This window comes from Cetorhinus maximus, chromosome 14 (genome assembly GCF_964194155.1).
Source record: "Cetorhinus maximus chromosome 14, sCetMax3.hap1.1, whole genome shotgun sequence".
In the NCBI taxonomy this organism is placed as follows: Eukaryota; Metazoa; Chordata; class Chondrichthyes; order Lamniformes; family Cetorhinidae; genus Cetorhinus; species Cetorhinus maximus.
Window position 1 is genome coordinate 30,922,028 of NC_135892.1, and position 19,512 is coordinate 30,941,539.

The 19,512-nt window shown below is 43.5% G+C and overlaps 1 protein-coding gene across 1 annotated transcript in view; it reads right to left on the reverse strand.

Moving 5' to 3' along the window:
* The window catches only part of LOC144690054 (kinesin-like protein KIF25), a 133,351-nt gene that overhangs the window by 76,941 nt on the left and 36,898 nt on the right, over positions 1 to 19,512 (reverse strand). The window contains exon 5 of the mRNA XM_078557562.1: positions 9,396 to 9,572. Within this exon, the coding sequence (XP_078413688.1) occupies positions 9,396 to 9,572 (177 nt within the window). The remainder of the gene's footprint in view (positions 1 to 9,395; positions 9,573 to 19,512) is intronic.

Genomic DNA, 19,512 nt, shown 5'->3' on the forward strand with positions numbered 1-19,512 from the left:
CCCTCAGCTATAGCTGAAGCACATTAAAGCTTACTAGAAATAAATAATTTAAATACTCTGTTGACTTTTTAATCTAAGCTTGAATCCCTGGTATCACTAATTCATGTAAGAACATGTGCAAACATAATGTTGATCATAAACTCACTACTAATTGAATATCCATTTTAAAATTAATGTGTAACATAACAATACCAAAGACGGAGTCAAACACAGATGCTGTAACAATAGTAACAATACCCATTTATGCCAACACACTAATATTCTCATACAATAAAGCATCAACCTCACACAATGCTTGGTTAGGCCAGTTTGCTGAAGGCATGACGTGACGGTGAGGCAGGCAAATCAAAGGCCACCCCACCAACGGCCCGGCATATTCCTCGGGAATGAATTATTAATGAGGTGGGACACACCGGGAATGGGACAATAAGGCGTGAAAAGCTGTCATTGCGGCAGGTGGGTAAAACATCCTTTTTCCTGCCCGCTACCGCACTTAGTGCAAATCTGGGACGATTCCGTCCTTCGAAAATCATAATACAATCAAGCAGAGTTAACATGGTTTTAAGAAAGGGAAATCATGCTTGACAAATTTATTAGCGTTCTTTGAGGATGTAACAAGCAGAGTGGATAAAGGGAAACAATAGAGGTGGATTTCTAAATTCAATAAGGTGCCACATCAAAGATACTAGACAAGTTAAGAGCATATAGAGTTGGGGGTGATATATTAGTATGGATAGAGGACTGGCTAACGAACAGGAAGTAGAGAGTCGGAAAAAATGGGTCATTTTCAGGATAGCGAACTGTAACTAATGGAGTGCCAAAGGGATCATTGCTAGGGCCTCAACTATTGACAATCTATATTAGTGACTTGGATGAAGGGACCAACTATTTATAGCCAAATTTGCTGATGATATGAAGATAGGTAGGAAAGCAAGTTATGAGAAGGATACAAATGGTCTATAAAGGGATATAGAGACGTTAAAAGAGTCGGCAAACATTTGGCAGATGGGAGTATAATGTGGGAAAATGTAAGGTTTTCCACTTTGGCAGGAAGAATAGAAAAACATAATGTTATTTAAATGGAGAGAGACTGCAGAACGCTTTGGTACAGAGGGACCTGGGTGTCCTTGTACATGAATGGCAAAAGTTAGCATGTAGGTACAGCAAGTAGTTGGGAAGGCAAATGGAATGTTGGCCTTCACTGCAAAGGGGATGGAGTATAAAAGTTGGGAAGTCTTGCTACAACTGTACAGGCATTGATGAGACTACATCTAGAATACTGTGTACAGTTTTGGTCACCTTACTTAAGGAGGGACATACTTGCATTGGATACAGTTCAGAGAAGGTTCACTAGGCTGATTCCTGGGATGAAGTGTTTGTTTTATGGGGAAAGGTTGAGCAGGTAAGGTCCTGTATTCACTGAAGATTAAAAGAATGAGAGGTGATATTATTGAAACATAAAACATTCTAAGGCGGCTTGACAGGGTAGATGCCGAGAGGGTGTTTTATCTCATGGAGGAATTTAGAACTAGGGGCCACAGTTTCAAAATAAAGGGTCTTACATTTAAGATGGAAAGGAAGAGAAGAGTTGGCCAGAATTTTTCGGCCCTGTTGGCGTCGGGCGTCATGGTGGGCCAGTGGGGGGACAATACGGCGAGAAGGCCAAATAGCAGTTGTGAAACCAGTTTGCGATTGCCCAATCCACCCGTCAATGGCAGGCCGCGTTTCCCACCACCGCAAGTCAGGAACCCAACTTCAATACTTTAGCATCTCATTATAAGCCCTGCTCGCTGGAATCATTCCCCCACGCTGGATCATCCGGGCACATCTGTGTGCTTCACAACTGAACATAAGCAACATGCACCTGGCAAGTTGCACTTTGCTCAGGACTTCTAGGTTTGTTTGCCTAACTTGCTTCAAGCAGCACTCACGGTCATCAGCACCAGATTTTGCAGGCAACATCACATCACTTTTAGGGGGCTCACAGGCAGGTCTCTACTTACCAGTCCAGCCCTAAGGCTTTACAATGGCTGCAGAACTGGGGCTTGCTTGGTGAAGGGGGAGAAGTGGCCTCAGGCAAGGGAAGAGGCTGCAGGATGAGGGCTGTATTGGGGAAGTGGGGTATCCCAGGGTGTGTGTGGGGGCACATGTTGATCTGTGCAAGTGGTCTCAAGATGGTGAGGGCTGAGGAGGCAGTCTCCAGAGGAACTGCGGCCAGGTAGCGATGTGAGGATGTGTGTGAGAGAGTGAATGGTAATGTCCTTTCAGCTGGCAGTGAGTGAGATGCCAGTGAATGTGTGATGGGCTTGTAAGTGTGTAAGTTTAGAGTGATAAAATGGTTGTCTTACCCTGGCAGCACGGATGAGATCATTCATCCGTTTTCTGCGCTGCAGGCTGACCTCTTGTGTGCAGCATTGGCACTGACCACCTATGCCACTGCATCCCAAGCCAGAGTGGTGAGATTGATGGGCCTCCTGCGGTCAGAGTGGGGGTGGAGGACATCGTGGCGGGCCTCCACGGCATCCAGAAGGCGTCCCAGGGATGCGTCACTGAATCGGAGGGCTGCACTCTTCTTAGCTTTTGGGACCATGTCTTCACTGGAGCAGTCTTGGGCTGCAAGTATTGAGAAGTATGCCTGAGGCCACAGTTTAAATATGGCGCCTTGTGTGAAGAAGCAGCAAGGTAACGCCGTGGTGAGCAAATCAGAGGCCACCCACCAGCGAAATGGTATGTTTCCTCTGGCTGCATAATTAATGAGGCAGGAATAGAATGATACTGTGCAAAAACCCGCCATTGCGGCCAGCGGATAAAGCAACTTTTTTCCCGCCCGCTACCGCACTTTGTGTGAATCTGAGATGATTCTGCCCTTCATCTCTCAGACAGTAGTTCGTATTTAGAATTCTCTTCCCCAGAGAGCAGTAGGGCTGGGTCATTGAATATATTCACAGAATTACAGAATCATAACGGCGCAGGAGACCATTTGGCCCATCATGTCTGCACCAGCAAGGTTGAGTTAGACAGATTTTTGACAAGTGAGTCAAGGGTTATGGGGGGCAAGAAATTGAAGTTAAGGCCAGTGTGGGGGGGTGATTCCGGCGAGCAGGGCTTATAATGAGATGGTAAAGTATTGAAATTAGGTTCCCAACGTGCAGCAGTGGGAAATGCGGCCCGCCATTGATGGCAGAGAAGGTTCAAGGGGCCAAATGGCCTACTCCTGCTCCTCTTTCTTATGATCTTATGTTTTTATGCCTAATAATATGGGACCAACAGATTAAATATTTGGGTGCTGTGGATTTCTGTGTTACATGGAGTATTACATTCTAACTAAAATGTGCTATTTTAATGTTGCCTCTTTTAATAATACTTTCATATAAATTTGATTTATATCTTTCAGCCGAAGTATATGGCATTTGCCATCAATCAGAAGTGAATGGTGAAACTCCAATGCATACAATAAATGTAAAAAAAAAAGTTCATTGTTCATCCCAGAATATTTTGTGCATAAGATCGATCATGTTTTAGTTCATAGAGAGCAGGGGCTTATCTATGAAAGTGAATATTTGTATTTGACAAGAGCATAAAGGACTCTGAAGCAAGTTTGGATCATAACAGGGATCGCTTGCGAAACAGGGTGAAATATTTCATGATGCCATTGATGACAAAATTGTATTTTAAACTAAGTCATGTCATTCAGAATGTCAAAAAAAATGTTTCACATCATATAGGCTTGTTACGGTTAGTGAATAGAATCTTGTAAACAATTGAGCAGTTTCCCAGACAAATATCAGCTTGGCTCCGTTGAGAGTGCTCTTTACTTTCAGTCAGAAAGTTTACCATTTAAATACAATTTAAGGCCAGATTTTTGTCCCTGGGTCATGTTCGCTGAGACGGGAGATTTCCTGACTCAGTGAAATCAACATTTTAAAATGTCCGCCTGGAGGTCGGAATTTTGGTCTGGGCGGGAATAGGTTATAAAACGAGTTGGGTGGGCAACCTCAGAACAAATCCACAGGTTGTCGGGTGTGGAGGTCGGCTGGACACAAGGCCTCTCTCTGTGCTCCAGCAGTGTGTTGAAATAAATAAAAAAGAATGATAAAACAAAATCATCCCTCCAGTCCTCACACCCCCCATGCACTGCCTATGCCCCATCCATGCCAACCTATGTCAACCCATGCCCCCCACCCACCCCATGGCCTGCACGGCCCTATGCAGTTCCTTGACAACTTTAACACTTACTCGATAGCTTTGACAGATTTGACACTTCCTGGATAGCTTTGACAGATTTGACAGGTGGACAGCTCCTTAACATTTCTTTGACAGCTGGACAGTTCTGGGACAGCTCTTTGACAGCTGGACAGCTCCTTAACAGTTCAATAAGGGGCATGCGAGGAGACAGTTGACTATGCCGGAGTGAGACGGAGACCGAGTGAATAACGAATTAGATTAGTTAGCTCAGCCACTCACCATCTTGACTTGGAAATATATCGCCATTCCTTCATTGTTGCTGGGTCAAAATCCTGGAACTCCCTCTCTAACAGCACTGTGGGTGTACCTACACCACATGTACTGCAGTGGTTCAAGAAGGAAGCTCACCACCATCTTCTCAAGGACAATTAATGATAAGCAATAAATCCTGGCCTAGCCAGCGATGCCCACATCCCATGAATGAATAAATAAAAAGGTTCACATGGGAATTTGGTGCATGGAGGAAAGAGATGTGATATACATAGGAATTATTATAAGTTAATTAAGAAAGTAACTAAATTAATCTAATTAAACAATATAAGAGAATCCATAAAGCAGCAGGAGTTTAGAGAGAGAGAGCCCATAAAGCAATGGAGAGAGAGAGCTGGGAGTTTACAGACAAAATCTATAAGTGGCATCACAGGAGTCCTGTTATCTGAGTGGTTGGTAAGTATAGGCCTTTCCGGACTCGGCACAGAGGAGATGATTGGTGAGTTATTATATTATACCATACTGTAGTAAACACCTTATATAAATTTTGAGATATGCCAGTGCAGCTCAGCATGTGGAATGCACATCCTGCGGGATGTGGGAAGTCATACAGGTACAAGGTGCCCTCGATAACTACATCTGCAGGAAGTGTCACCAGCTGCAGAAAGTTGAGCTCCAGGTTGTGGAACTCGAGCGGCGGCTGGAGTCACTATGGTGCATCCGTAAGGCTGGAGATTACGTGGATAGCACGTTTAAAGAGATGGTCACACGTAGCTAAGAAGTATACAGACAGAGAAGGAATAGGTGACCACCAGAGTATCTAAGGTAGTGCAAGAATCGCCTGAGACTATCTCACTCTCTAAACGTTTTTCCATTTTGGATCCTGTTGAGCGAGATGCCTCCTCAGAGGACTGTAGCAAGAGTCAGGTTTGTGGCACTACAGGTGGCTCAGCTGCACAGAAGAGGAGGAGGAAGAGTGGAAGTGCTATAGTGGTAGGGGATTCCATAGTTAGGGGAGCAGGCAGGCATTTCTGGAGCCAAAGACGTGACTCCAGGGTGATATGTTGCCTCCCTGGTGCCAGGGTCAAGGATGTCACAGAGCAGCTGCAGAACATTCTTCTGGGGGAAGGTGAACAGCCAAAGGTCCACATTGGGACCAATGACTTAGGTAGAAAAAGAGAAGAGGTCCTGAAAATAGATTTTAGGGAGTTAGGAAGGGAATTAAAAAGCAGGACCTCAAGAGCAGTAATCTCAGGATTACTCCCAGAGCCACATGCTAATGAGCATAAGATTAGGAAGATTGAGCAGTTCAACACGTGACTGGAGAATTAGAGTAGGCAATAGCAGTTCGTTAGATGCCATCAGAGGGGGAAAGTAAAAAAGCCTAAATCATGGCTAACATGCATGTATGTGAATGCATGGAGTATGGTGAATAAGGTTGGTGAAGTGCAGGCACTGGCTGACAAATAGAATTATGAAATTATTGCTACAGCAGAGCCCTGGCTCAAAGAAGGGCAGGACTAGGCATTAAATATTCCTGGGTACAAAGTGTTTTGGAGAGACAGGAAAGGAAGAAAAGTTGGAGGGGAGGGGAGGAAGAGTGGCAGAATTGATTAAAAATGGTATTACGATGCTGGAGAGAGAGGATGTTCCAGAGGAGTCAAGGACAGAATCACTCTGGATAGAGGTAAGGAATGAAAATGGTGTAATAACATTGATTGGTGTAGTACATAGATTGCCAACCAGTGGATCAGGTATAGAGAAATAAATCTGCAAAGAAATTACTGTGAAGTGCAAGAGTTATAGAGTAATTATAATGGGGGACTTCAATTATCCAAATATAGACTGGGACAGGAATAGTGCAAAGGGACATGGGGGCGAGAGTTCAAGATAATTTTCTGCAGCAATATGTCTCTGGTCCAAAGAGAGGGAAGGCACTGTTGGACCTGGTTTTGGGGAATGAGTTGGCCCAAGTGGATCAAATATCAGTAGACGAGCATTTAAGGGACAGTGACCATTGTACCATAAAGTTTAGGTTGGCTTTGGAAAAGGGCAAGGAACAATCCAGAACATGATAATTAATTGGGGGAAAGCCAACTTCAAAGGGATGAGAATGCATCTGAATCGTATGAGTTGCAATCAAATGTTGGCAGAAAGGACAGTGGCTGAACAATGGGCTACCTTCAAAGAATAAGTATTGTAGGCAATGACAAGGTATATTCTCCTGAAGGGGAAAGGTAGGACAAATAAATCCAGAGCACCCTGGATGGTGGGAGAGAGACAGAGGTAAAGATGAAAAGGAGGAAGTACGCATATGACAGATGTCAGGCAGAAAATACAATAGAGAATCAGGCTGAATATAGAAGGACCTGAGGGGACATGAAAATATTAATAAGAAAAGCAAGGAGAGAGCATGAAAAGAGACTGGCAGCTAATATAAAATGAAATCCCAATGTCTTCTATAAGCATATAAATAATAAAAGGGTGGTAAAAGAAAGAGTAGGGTCGATTAGGGATAAAATAGGGGACTTGCACATGGAGACAGGAGAAATAGCAGAGGTATTAAACGAGTGCTTTGCATCTGTCTTTACAAAGGAAGAAGATGCTACCAAGGTTGAGGTGAGAGAGAAGGTAACTGGTACACTAGAATAATTTACAATTGAGAAGGAGGAGGTTTTAGAAAGGCTATCTTTACTTAAAATTGATGAAGTACCAGGACCTGATGGGATGCATCCAAGAGTAGAGGGAAGTGAGAGTGGAAATTGCAGAGGCAGTAGTGATTATCTTCCAGTCTTCCTTAGATACAGGGGTGGTGCCAGAGCACTGGAGAATTGTGAATGTTACATCCTTGTTCAAAAAGGGGTGCAAGAATAAAGCCAGCAACTACTGACCAGTTAGTTTGATCTCAGCAGTAGGGAAACTTCTGGAAACTAGAGTTTGGGACAAAATCAATAGTCACTTAGACAAGTGCAGGATGATTAAGGAAAGCCAGCATGGATTCATTAAGGGAAAATCATGTTTAACTGATTTGCTGGAGTTTTTTGAGGAGGTAATAGAGAAGGTTGATAAGGGCAATGCTGTTGATGTGGTGTATCTGGATTTTCAAAAGGTATTTGATGCAGTGCTACACAACAGACTTGTGAGCAAAATTCTAGCTCATGGAATAAAAGGGAGAGTAGGCACTTGGATAAGAAATTGGCTGAGTGACAGGAAACAAAGAGTAATGGTTAAAGGATGTTTTTCAGATTGGAGGAATGTTTGTAGTAGAGTTCGCCAGGGGTCAGCATTGGGACCCTTGCTCTCCCTGATTATATTAATGGCCTAGACTGTGTTGTTCAGGGCATGATTTCAAAATTTGCAGATGATACGAAGATTGGAAATGTTGTCAACTGTGACGAGGATAGTCTTGAACTGCAAAATGACATAGACATGTTGGTGAATTGGGCAAACAAATGGCAGATAAAGTTCAATGCAGAGAAGTGTGAGGTGATTCATTTTCACAGAAAGAACATAGAGAGACAGTATAAAATAAAGGGAGAAACTCTAAAGGAGGTGCAGGAACAGAGGGTCTTTGGTGTATATGTTCATAAGTCATTGAAGATGGCAGGGCATGTTGAGAAAGCAGTCAATAAAGCATATGGTATCCTAGGTTTTATTAACAGAGGCATTGAGTACAAGAGCAAGGAGATCATGCTGAACTTGTATAAGACATTAGTTAGGCCTCATCTGAAGTACTGCATCCAGTTCTGGGTGCCATACTGGAGGAGGGATGTGAAGGCAGAGTACAGAGGAGATTCACAAGAATGATTCCAGGGATGAAGAACTGTAGCTATAAGGATATTTGGAGAGGTTGGGACTGTTTTCCTTGGGGAAAAGAAGGCTGACGGGAGACTTGATAGAAGCATTCAAGATTCTGAGGGGTATGGAGAGGGTAAATAGTGAGAAACTGTTCCCACTCAAGGGAGCGTCAAGAAATAGAGGGCAAAGATTCAAAATAATTGGCAAAAAGAGTAAAAGTGATGTGAGGAAAATTTTTTTCAGCCAGAGGGTGGTTGGAGCCTGGAATGAAGGTCCTGAGAGGGTGGTGGAGGCAGGTTCAATCGAGGTATTCAAAAGGAAATTGGATGGCTATCTGAAAAGGAAGAATGTACACGGGGTTACAGGGATGGCAGGGGAGTGGGACTAGGTAAAATTCTCCCTCAGAGGGCCAATGCAGACTCCATGGATTGAATGGCCTCCTTCTGCACTATAAAGATTCTGTGATTCCTTGACAGCTGGACAGTTCTTAGACAGCTGGACAGCTCTTTTACAGCTTGACAGTTCCAATGAGTTTGTGCGTAGGAAGTGCACAGTCCCAAAGAGTGCCTTACCTATCCCAAAGATGTCCCGGGACCCAATCCAAAGGGGTGCCTTACCTCTCCAAAGGGGTACCCTGGCTATGCATAAGAATCCACCAAGTTCAGACCTCATCTTACCTGTTCTAATCTGCACACTCCGGATTTCACACTCCTGTCCTTCCAAAATCCCACTTCAGTGGAGGAATCTGGTGATTTAAATGGCCAGCTGCTTCCATGAATCGCACTTGCCAGAATCCTGGCTTGACTCCAGTTTCTCTCCCCCTCCCCCTCCCCCCCACCCCCGCCAGAAGATGGAAAATGCCGGATTCGGGGGCGGAACTTAGAATTTTCAGCCGCTTCCAGGATTTTTGAAACGACGGAGAGGCTCTCTGTCATGGCAAAAATCCAGGCCTACAAATAGAGGATACAATCTTAGCTGCATTACTGGATCACTTCAGATAAAATGTCTCCTTCTTTGATATCACAGCAGTTTCCATCCATTATATGGTACAATGTATTGTCCTGATCAGTTGTTCATTATCAATTCTTTACACCAAAAAAAAGTAAAAATAAAAAACAATAATCTGAAATAAATTTACTTACTCGTAAGTTAACGAAGGAACATCGCTGGCACCAGTAATGGTAGTCACAACATCTCGTTTTATACCTAACACAGTTCCATCGTCGTCTTTTGCCAGCAGGTCAATTAATTCATTATTGTACACTTCCACTATAGACACTTTGACAGAATGTGTTTCAAATGGTTTATTTGACATCAGTCTGTAAAGATAGCAAAAGCCTTTCATTAACAAAATTCTTCCTATGTCTTAAAGTCACCAAAGTAAACATGCATTAAGTATATTGAATAATTCATAAATTACATTTTATTCTCTATTCTTTTTACAGCAAAATCTGTAAAGCAATAAATTTTGCCTGGACATGAAAACATTTAATGCCTGTTCTAGGGCAATTTCTGCTGTGTTCACATCGGGGAAACCTGATTTATACAATAGAGATGGAACCTGAAAGTTCATAGCACTTCCAGCAGATTTGGAGTAAGTGGAAGTTAGCAGAATTGGAATTTGGAGTGCAACCTGGTCTGTGATACCCTGGGGTTCCCTCTAGGAGTGGGGGCAAATGAAAGTGGGTCTGCCTGCACATAATACTTCAAAATTACATAAATGAATCCACAGCACTATTCCAGGCCTGGTTCAGTGAAGAAAGAAGAATTTTACACCCTGAAAATAATTTTCCAACAAAGCAGCTGAAATGCGTACAGAAGTGCAAGCTGCTGGGACACCAGCTGTGCTACTACTGGTATAAGAATCCCATAACAATAGCTAATTGCCTGATTTTGGGAATTCTGATGAGGTCAGGCATTTTATTTTCTAATGCTGTGCATGTTCCTCTTCTCTACAATAAAGATTTTGGACATGGTATTCTGATTTTGCACTCATCAGCTGTAATTTTCTTTTCATTAATTTCTTGTAAGTTCAAAGCATAAAATCCTAGCCCCTGTCTCTTTAAGTGGTACCCTGATTTGGCTGTTAAGGTCCATTTTCAATAAAAGTATAAAGAGAAAAAACAACTAGGATCAGTGGGAATTGGAGGATGCAGAATTGTTTGGTTCCCAATACCAATTTCCATTCTTCTCTCACCATCACATGGTCCATTTCCAACTCATCCCTTCCCCATCTCGACTTCACTTTCTCCATTTTTGGGGTAGGCTATCTATGAATATTCATTGTAAGTCACTGACTCCCACAGCTATCTCACTGCATTTCCTCATACCCAGCTTCCTATAAGGGCTCCATTCCATTTTCCTAGTTTCTCCATCGCATTTGTTTGTATGATGCGTACATCCACATCAATGCTTCTGATATGTCTTCCTTTGCCCTCAACCAAGGAATCCCCCCCGGCCACGATGGTTGACAGTCTGGCCCACTTCCCGCACCTCTGCTCTCACCCCTTCCCTTACCTCCCAGAACCATGATAGGGTTTCCCTTGTCCTCACCTTCCATCACGGCAGCCTCTTTATTCAAGAGATCATTGACCACCATTCCGCCACTTCCAGCATGATGTCATCACCATATATCTCTTCCCCCCTTCGTTTCAGCATTCCAAAGGGACTGTTCCCTCTGTGACACCCTAGTCCACTCCTCAATCACTCCAAACACCTGCTTCCCAAGACACCTTTCCATGCAAGTGCAGGAGTTGCAAAACCTGCTCTTTTACTTCCTCTCTCCTTATCATCAAAGTAAGGCCTCAAACACTCTTTCCAAGTGAAGCAGCAATTTGTGTGTACTTCTTTCAATTTAGTATACTGTGTTTGATGCCCATGATGTGGTCTCCTCTACACTAAGGAGACACAACACAGATTGGGACTGCTTTGGGAAACACCTCCAGTCTGCAAGCATGACCCTTTTGATTCCTGTCATTTGAATTCCCCATCTCATGCTGACCCCCTGTCTCAGCCTCCTGCGGTGTTCATATGAAGTTCATCGTAAACTGGATGAACAGCACCTCATCTTTGATTAGTCACTCTACAGCCTTCTGGACTCAACATTGAATTCAACAATTTCAGACTGTAACCTCTGACCTTATTTTGTTTCCTTGTTTTTTGCAGGTCTCGGTTTTAGTCTCTTTTTTCTCTTGTTCTTGCTTTTGGGTGGCAGCTGCACATTATTCTGCCATTCACAGCTCCTCTAGACACATCTTTTATTTCCTTACTTCTCCGATTACCACCAGATTTTGTCCTGCAACAACTCTTTATCATTTATTTGCTCCTGTCTTCCACCCTATCACATTCTTTTTCCGCCCTCTGCCCAGTTTCACTTCCTTAAAACCTATTACTTTTCTATCTTTCCTAGCTCTGATGAAAGGTCATCAACCTGAAATGTTAACTCAGTTTCTCTTCCCACAGATGCTGCCTGACCTGCTCAGTATTTCTGTCATGTCCAGCAGTGTGTACCATTTACAAGATGCATTGTATTGATTCATCAAGGTTCCTTCGACAGCACCTTCCAAGCCCACACCTTTACCACCTAGGCAGACAGGGGAGCAGACCCATGGGAACACCACTGCCTGAAAGTTCCCCTCCAAGTCACGCACCATCCTGATTTGGAACGATATCGCCTTTCCTTTACTGTCACTGGGTCAAAATCCTGGAATACATTTCCTAACAGCACTGGAGGTGTATCTACACCAGATGGACCTTAGAAGTTCAAGAAGGTGTCTCACCACCACCTTCTCCAGGGCAATTAGGCATGAGCAACAAATGATGCCCAGCGACACTCACTTCCCATGAAAGAATAAATAAAATATTTTTATTACAATGGAAACAGTTTCTCTCTATTAACTCTGTCTTTAATATCTTGAAAACTTGAATCAAATCACCCTACAACCCTAGCCTGTGTAATCTCTCCTTGTAATTTAACTCTTGGAGTCCAGTATCATTCTGATAAACCTATACTGCACTGACTCCAAGCTCAATATATCCTTCCTAAGGTGTGTTTCCCAGACTGCTTACTGTATTCCAGGTGTGGTCTGGCCAGGGGTTTGTATAGCTACAGCATACCCGCTTTTATTCCAGTCCTCCAGATATAACGGCCAGCTTTCCATTAGCCGTTTTGATTATGTTCTGTATCTACTCATGACATTAATTTGACCTACGGGTGGAATTTTCCCAGATTTTCACTAAGTGTAGTAGTGGGAGGGTAAAACGACGTTTTACCTGCTGGCCACAATGGTGGGTTTTCATGCCATATCGTCCCAAACACACCTCATTATTTATGCATTCCTGGCAAACACACTATTTCCATGACGGATGGGCTGTCATTCGCCCTCCTGCCATTACCCGGCCATTGCATCACGCCGGCCGCTATGTTTAAAAGGCAGCCGCCAGCACACCACTCATCACTACCAGCTCACCACTGCTGCCCGGGAGACATAGCCAGCAAAGCGAAAAAGTCCACAGCCACCCGGCAGGCATCCTGCTTATATTTTCTCCATCTCTATCCATGCAGGACAAGCTGGCATACAATAAGAGAAAGATGTCACAGGCCAGCAGCAGAATGCCCAAAATCAAGGTCCTCACGGACTTTGAAAACAGAGCCATCCAGCTGGCCACAAGAATCTGGACCAGTCCTGTGCTGACAGTGAGGTCAGCGCTGCTCTATCAAGTGAAGATCCAGCAGTGCAACATCCATCAGACAACTAATCAGAGTGATGTGTCCTGTTTCACAGGCCACTGCCATGCACTAATTATCTCCCCTTGCTTTTGAAGGCACATCCGCCAAACAGCCGACAGAGTCCATGACCTAGGGCCTCCAATCAAGCCCCAAAGAAACTTCCGAAGGGGAATCTGAAGGCACACTCCTTGAAGTTTCGTCACAGTGTTCACCCACACACTGCACCAGCACAGAGACACACACCTCTGTGGGACCTAGCTTTACAGTAGCCTCGGGATCACAATCTAATGAGCACATCACACTGTGTGATCCACAGCAGGCGGCGGCGGCAGGGATTTCCCAGGTTCCCAGCATTCCGAGGACTGCTGGAGGCCAGAACTTTGCTGAGTCCGAGACAGATGACGAGCCTCTGGACTCGGTCATGTCACCGTTGCTACAGCTGCAAAGACAGGCTCGGGAACATCAGGAAGGGGTGTCCACTGCAATTCTCAGATTGCAAGACACAATGGAGGAGTCCGTCCGCCTCAGGCTGAGGTAATAGCGTTCGCAAGTCAACGCACCGAGGTCAACATTGGGAGGATGGCAGTCGCCATGGAAATCTTGGGCCAGGATGTCACTCCTGCATTGCTGCGTGGGCTGAACTCCGTCGCTGACGCCACAGTTGTACACGAGATGGGTGCGGAGCAGCTTGATCTCACTCCAGCTACCCCTTCCCCTCAAGGTGTCAGCCAGGGGCCCATTGGCATACATAGGGAGGAAGATCAGCAGGTGCACACCCTGGAGCCATCCACCCAGGTGACTCTGGGAGTGTCCAGCCCATCTGAATCCCCTCTTCCTGTGACCTCAGCTGCTCCAGCTTCACAGGCCGAGGTGGGTGCCACTGCCACACAGCAGACCCTGAAAGGCTGGGGCCCTCCAAGTCTCGACCCTCCAGAGGGTGCCCACCAAAGTCAGTACAAATAGGGCGTCGCAGTCAGCAGGCTGCCTCCACCTCTGTTGTGGATGTCCAGGGAGCACCAAGACGTAGAGGCAGGGTTAGGAAAGTTAAGGAGAATTAGCTGCACAGCCTGGGAACGGGTGTTAATCACTTATAAATACTGTTCACTATTGTCAATAAACTCCCAAGAATGCCTCCCTGCCTACGGCTACTTGTTCTGATGAGCAGTGTTCTTGTCACTCAGATGTGAAATCTTTCTGCACAAGATAAAGGCAGGTGTCTCAGTCCAGGGCCTCTTCCCTGTGCTCTGTGCAGCCTTCAGACCAAAGTGATGGTCCGGGCGCACACTCCCTGGAAACATTACTGATGTCTGCACCTTGGCGGTGCTTGTCATTGCTGCCAGAATATAGTGGGCAGGCATCACAGAGTTCTCTCATTCTCTCGATGTGCCCTCAGCACCTTTAAGGAGGGGCTTTCCCACAGATGTGGACGGACGATCCAATGGGGTCCAAGAACCTGGCGGGATAGCCTTTTAATGATATGCTGATGCATTACAATGAGCTCCACAATGACCATTGGCAGGAAACGCAGCCTGCCATCGGCGGGCTGAGCGGACGATCGCGACCTGCCTTCCCGCTATTGTGAAATCGATTGTGCCATATTATCCGCGCATGCCACCTATCACGCCCACTGCCAGCCGGTACAGAAAATTCCGCTCATATTTCTGAATCCCCAAGTCTCCTTGAACCTTCACTTTTCAACGCCTGTCACCACTTCAAAAGTACCCTGTTCTGTCGTTTTTGGGTTCAAAGTGGATTACCTCACATTTGCCTACATTGGAATCTATTTGCTACAGTTTTTCCCAATCATTTAATCTATTAATATTGCATTGTAATTTTATGCTTTTGTCTACACTGTTTACAATCCTGTCTACCTTTGCATCATTGTCAAATTTGGATTTGGCACTTTCAATTCCATCATCCAAGTCATTTATAAATACAGTGAATAGTTGAGGCCCCAACACAAATCCTTGTGGGGTACCATGAGTCATATCTCTATATTGTCCCTACTCTCTATTTATTGCTGCACAACCAATTTCTTAACTATGTCAATAGGTTGCCCTCAATTGCATAGGCTTCAATTTTAGCTAACAATATCTAAGGAGGGACTTTATCGGATGCCTTTTGGAAGTCCATATACATAACATTCATAGACATTCTCCACTTTATTACTTTGGCCACCTCTTCAAAAAATTCAATCTGGTTCCTCAGGCATGACAAACAGGTCTATGCTGGCTCTTTCTGATCCGCTGAAAGTTTTCACAGTGTTCAGTCATCTTATCTTAATTATAGATTCTAATAATATTCTGAGAACAAATGCTAGGCTAACTGGTCTGTAATTTCTTGGCATTCCACCCTCACCTTTCTTAATTTCAGAGTAACATGTCAATTTTCCAATCCAAGGTAACAGTTCTCTGCTATTATATCCTCTGTTGTGAAGACTGATGTAAAGAAAGTATTTAGCAAGTCTGCCATTTCCTGATTTTCAATTACAATATTACCTGTCTGTTTTCCAGGATCCTGTATCAGTCATATCCATCCTCTTTCTCTGAATATACTAGAAAAATTCTTCAGTTTTGTCCTTGCAAGTTTGTTCTTATATTCCCTTTTTGAACCTCTTACTACTTTCTTCATATCCCTTTGCTGTTCTTTATATCTCTCCTAGATCACCACATCTCCATTGTTCTTTCCATTTGTAGACACTCTTTCTTTAGTTTTATACTATATCTCACTTCTCTTGTTCACCAAGGCTGTTTTATTACACAAGTATAACTCGACCTCTAGAGGTATTTACAGGTTTTGTATTCCACCAATTACATTTTTGTTTGTCTGGGAAATAGTGATCATAATACCATTGAATTCCATGTTAAGTTTGAAAGTGACATGGTCCAATCACAAACAAGAATCTTAAACAAAGAAACAAAGCCATTACATAGGTATGAGGGGAGAACTTGCTAAGGTTAATTGGGTAAATAGACTAAAAGGTAAATGAACAGTGGGAGACATTTAAAGAAACAATTTAACATATCCAACAAAAATACATTCCATTGAAAAACAAAAGCACAGCAAGAAAGACCCATCTGTGGCTCACTCAGGAAGTCAAGAATAGTATTAGATTGAAAGAAGAGGTTTACAATCTTACAAAACATAGGGAGAATTTTCCCTCCATTGGGGGGGAAGTTCAGGAGTGAATGCATGTGGGCGTGCCTCCAATCGGCACCCCCGATTGGGGCTGCCTGGGCATTTTACCTGGGCGGGCCAATTAAGGCCCGCTCAGCGTGATGTTCGCCAGGAAGCACTATGCGCTCCCTGTGCGGGCGGGTGGGGGGTATCCCTCAGCTGAGAGTGCATTCTTTCACACATGCACGCGAAAGAGTGCACTCATCTCCCTGAGGCTAAGTGCTGCCTCAGGGAGATCGGCGCCAAATTTAAAAACGGTGCAGGTGGAAAAATAAAATTTCCCTGGCATGTCCCCTCATGTGACACTGTCACATGAGCTGGGACATGTCCATCACTTCTAATCAAGCCTTTATTAAATTTTTTAAATCCCTCATGAAACCTCATCCCGCCCGTGGATGAGGTTTCATGCTTTTTCTGAAGCCCGCCAGGGCTCCCTGCCTGCCCGCCAACCTTAAGGTTGGACGGGCAGGTCCATTAATTATTTCAATTAGTTTTTAAATGGCCTCAACAAGCCATTCACAGATCGGCAGGCGCACAGCTGATTAGGCTGCGTCTCCACCGATCTGAAAATTGAAATGACGTGGGGTGACGTCGGGAGTTCCACCTGACGTCATCCCGCATCATTTTACACGTCGGCGAGCGGGCCCCGCCCCCTGCCCTAAAGGTCCTGGCCATAGTGGCGTGCCTGAGGATTGGGAGTGTTTTAGAGACCAGCAAAGGGCCACCAAAAAGTTGATAAGAAGGGAAAAATAGAACATGAGGTAAACTAGCCAGAAATATAAAAACAGATTGCAAAAGCCTTTATAAGTATATAAAAAGGAAAAAGAGTAGCAAATGTAATGTTGGTGCCTTAGAAGCAGAGTCAGGAGAAATTATCATGGTGTTATGATGTGGCAGTTGATGTGTGCCAGGCGAATCAAATCCATGAGGGAAACTTGATCATGCGGTAACAGCAGTTTAGCAATCTGTATTTAATTGGAGGTGTGTGCCCTGAATTGAGTAGTAACTCAAGTAGTAATTCAGAAATTTTTTTAGAAAACTAAATTAAACATTTATTAACAAAAGAAAAGGTTTCAAACACATACACAGGTCTACAAATTACTACTATAATAACTCCTAAAACCCCTAATTAATCTAGTTTCCAGTTACACCCCCGGGTTAAGACAATGGTAAAAAAATTGATTCAAACAGATCCAGGCAAGTCAACACAATACCCTGCAAAATAGAATTCAAAGTGGCTTTTCCTAACTTTGGTTTCTGTACACAGCAGCTTAATGCACAAACACTGGAGGCTTTTCACACCTGGTAGATCTTACAATGCCTTCCCTGACACATAGCTTCAATCAAGTACAAGTTTATACAAGTTTTTCCCTTTTAATGTAAATTCTATTGTTCCCATATGTCTTTGGAACTTTACTTTTCTCATAATATAAATCTATTCATGGTGCTAATATTGTCAGTAACCTTTGGGAAAAATAAACACACTGCTTGGCCTAGTTTCTCTGGCTAGGTGTAACATCCTATAATCCCTTTGAAATTTGAACTACCCTGATTTATCTAAAAATGCAAATTCTCCTAACCTCACATTCTAAAGCTTCAACCATGTTTACGTATTTAGCATTTCAAACCTAGCTTCTTTTGATGAGTCAAAAGACCAGACCAACTGTCTCCAATTCAATTAAATCCAACACACACACACACTCAGGAACTATCCAAACCCCACTATTAATCTTTTCAATAAATCACAATAATATTATGAGAATTATTATACTTTCGTGACAATGGGGAATGTGGAAATACCAAAGGCATTGAACAAATATTTTGTGTCTGCCTTCACAGTAGCAGACACAAATTTCATTCCAGAAATTGACAGTAACATCGGGGCTAAAAAGAGTGAGGAAGTTAAGGAAATCAATATCAGCAGAGAAAAAATATTGGCGAAACTTAAGGGAATAAAATCTAAAAAATCCCCAGGTCTTGATGGCCTACACTCCAGTGATCTAAACGAGATAGCTGCAGAAATAGTAGAAACGCTAGCTATGATTTTCCAAAATTCCTTAGATTCGGGAATGGCCCCATCAGATTGGAAGTTGGCAAATGTTACACCACTTTTCAAGAAAGGAGGGAAAGAGAAAACAGCGAACTACAAGCCGGTCAGCCTAACATTACTCATTGCGAAAATGATGGAATCTATTATTAAGGAAGTCTTAACAATGCACTTAGAAAAGCATTGTATGATTATAACAAGACAACATGGTTTTACTAAAGGGAAATTCTGTTTGACAAAGTTATTAGAGTTTTTTGACGAGTAGGGTAACAAAGGGACTTCGATATGCTCATACAAGGAATACAGAAAGTTAGCATGCAGGTACAGCAAGCAAATAGGAAGGCAAATGGTATGTTGGCCTTTATTGCAAGGGGATTGGAATACAGGAGTAAAGAAATCCTGCTACAATTGAACATGGCTTTAGTGAGATCACATCTGGAGTATTGTTGCAGTTTTGGTTTCCACATTTAAAAAAGCATATATTTGTATTGGAGGCAGTACAGCAAAGGTTCACTAAATTGGTCCCTGGGCTGAGGGGGTTGTCCTATAATGAGAGACTAAGTAAATTGGGTTTATATTCTCTGGAGTTTAGAAGAATGAGAGGCTATCTCATTAAAACATAGGAGATTCTGAAGGGGCTTGATAGGGCAGGTGCTGAGAGATTGTTTCCACCAGTTGAGGAATCTAAAGCACAAGGGTACAGTCTCAGGATAAGGGGCCAATCATTTAGGACTGAGATGAGGAAAAATTACTTCATTCAAAGGCTGTGAATCTTGGGAATTCTCTACTTCAGAGGATTGTGGATGCTCCATCATTGAATACACTTAAGACTGGGATAGACAGATCTTTGGTCTCTCAGGGAATCAAGGGATATGGGGAGAGGGCAGGAAAGTGGAGTTGAAACCCAAAATCAGCCATGATCGTATTGAATGGTGGAGCAGGCTGGATAGGCCATGTAGTCTACTCCTGCTCCTATTTCTTCCGTGCTTGTGGTTTAAGAAGGAGGAAGAGAGAGTTTAAACTAATGTAGTAGGAGGAAAAAATAAAAATTAAGTGGAAAGAGAGTAAAAGGGGGAAAGTGTGTAGGAAAAATTAGAAAAGTACTTCAGAAGGACAGAGTCCTAAACATAGAATGTTAATTACACTTTTGTGGATCTTCTTTCAAAGTTATGGCAGCCAATCAGGAGAGCCCCAGCTTAAATTTAGTTATTGAGAAAAAAATTGCAGATGAAAGGAATGGAAAGCAGAGCACTGAGACAAGAAGCGGAATGCTGAGACTGAGTTGACTATGGAGCAAAGCATTGAG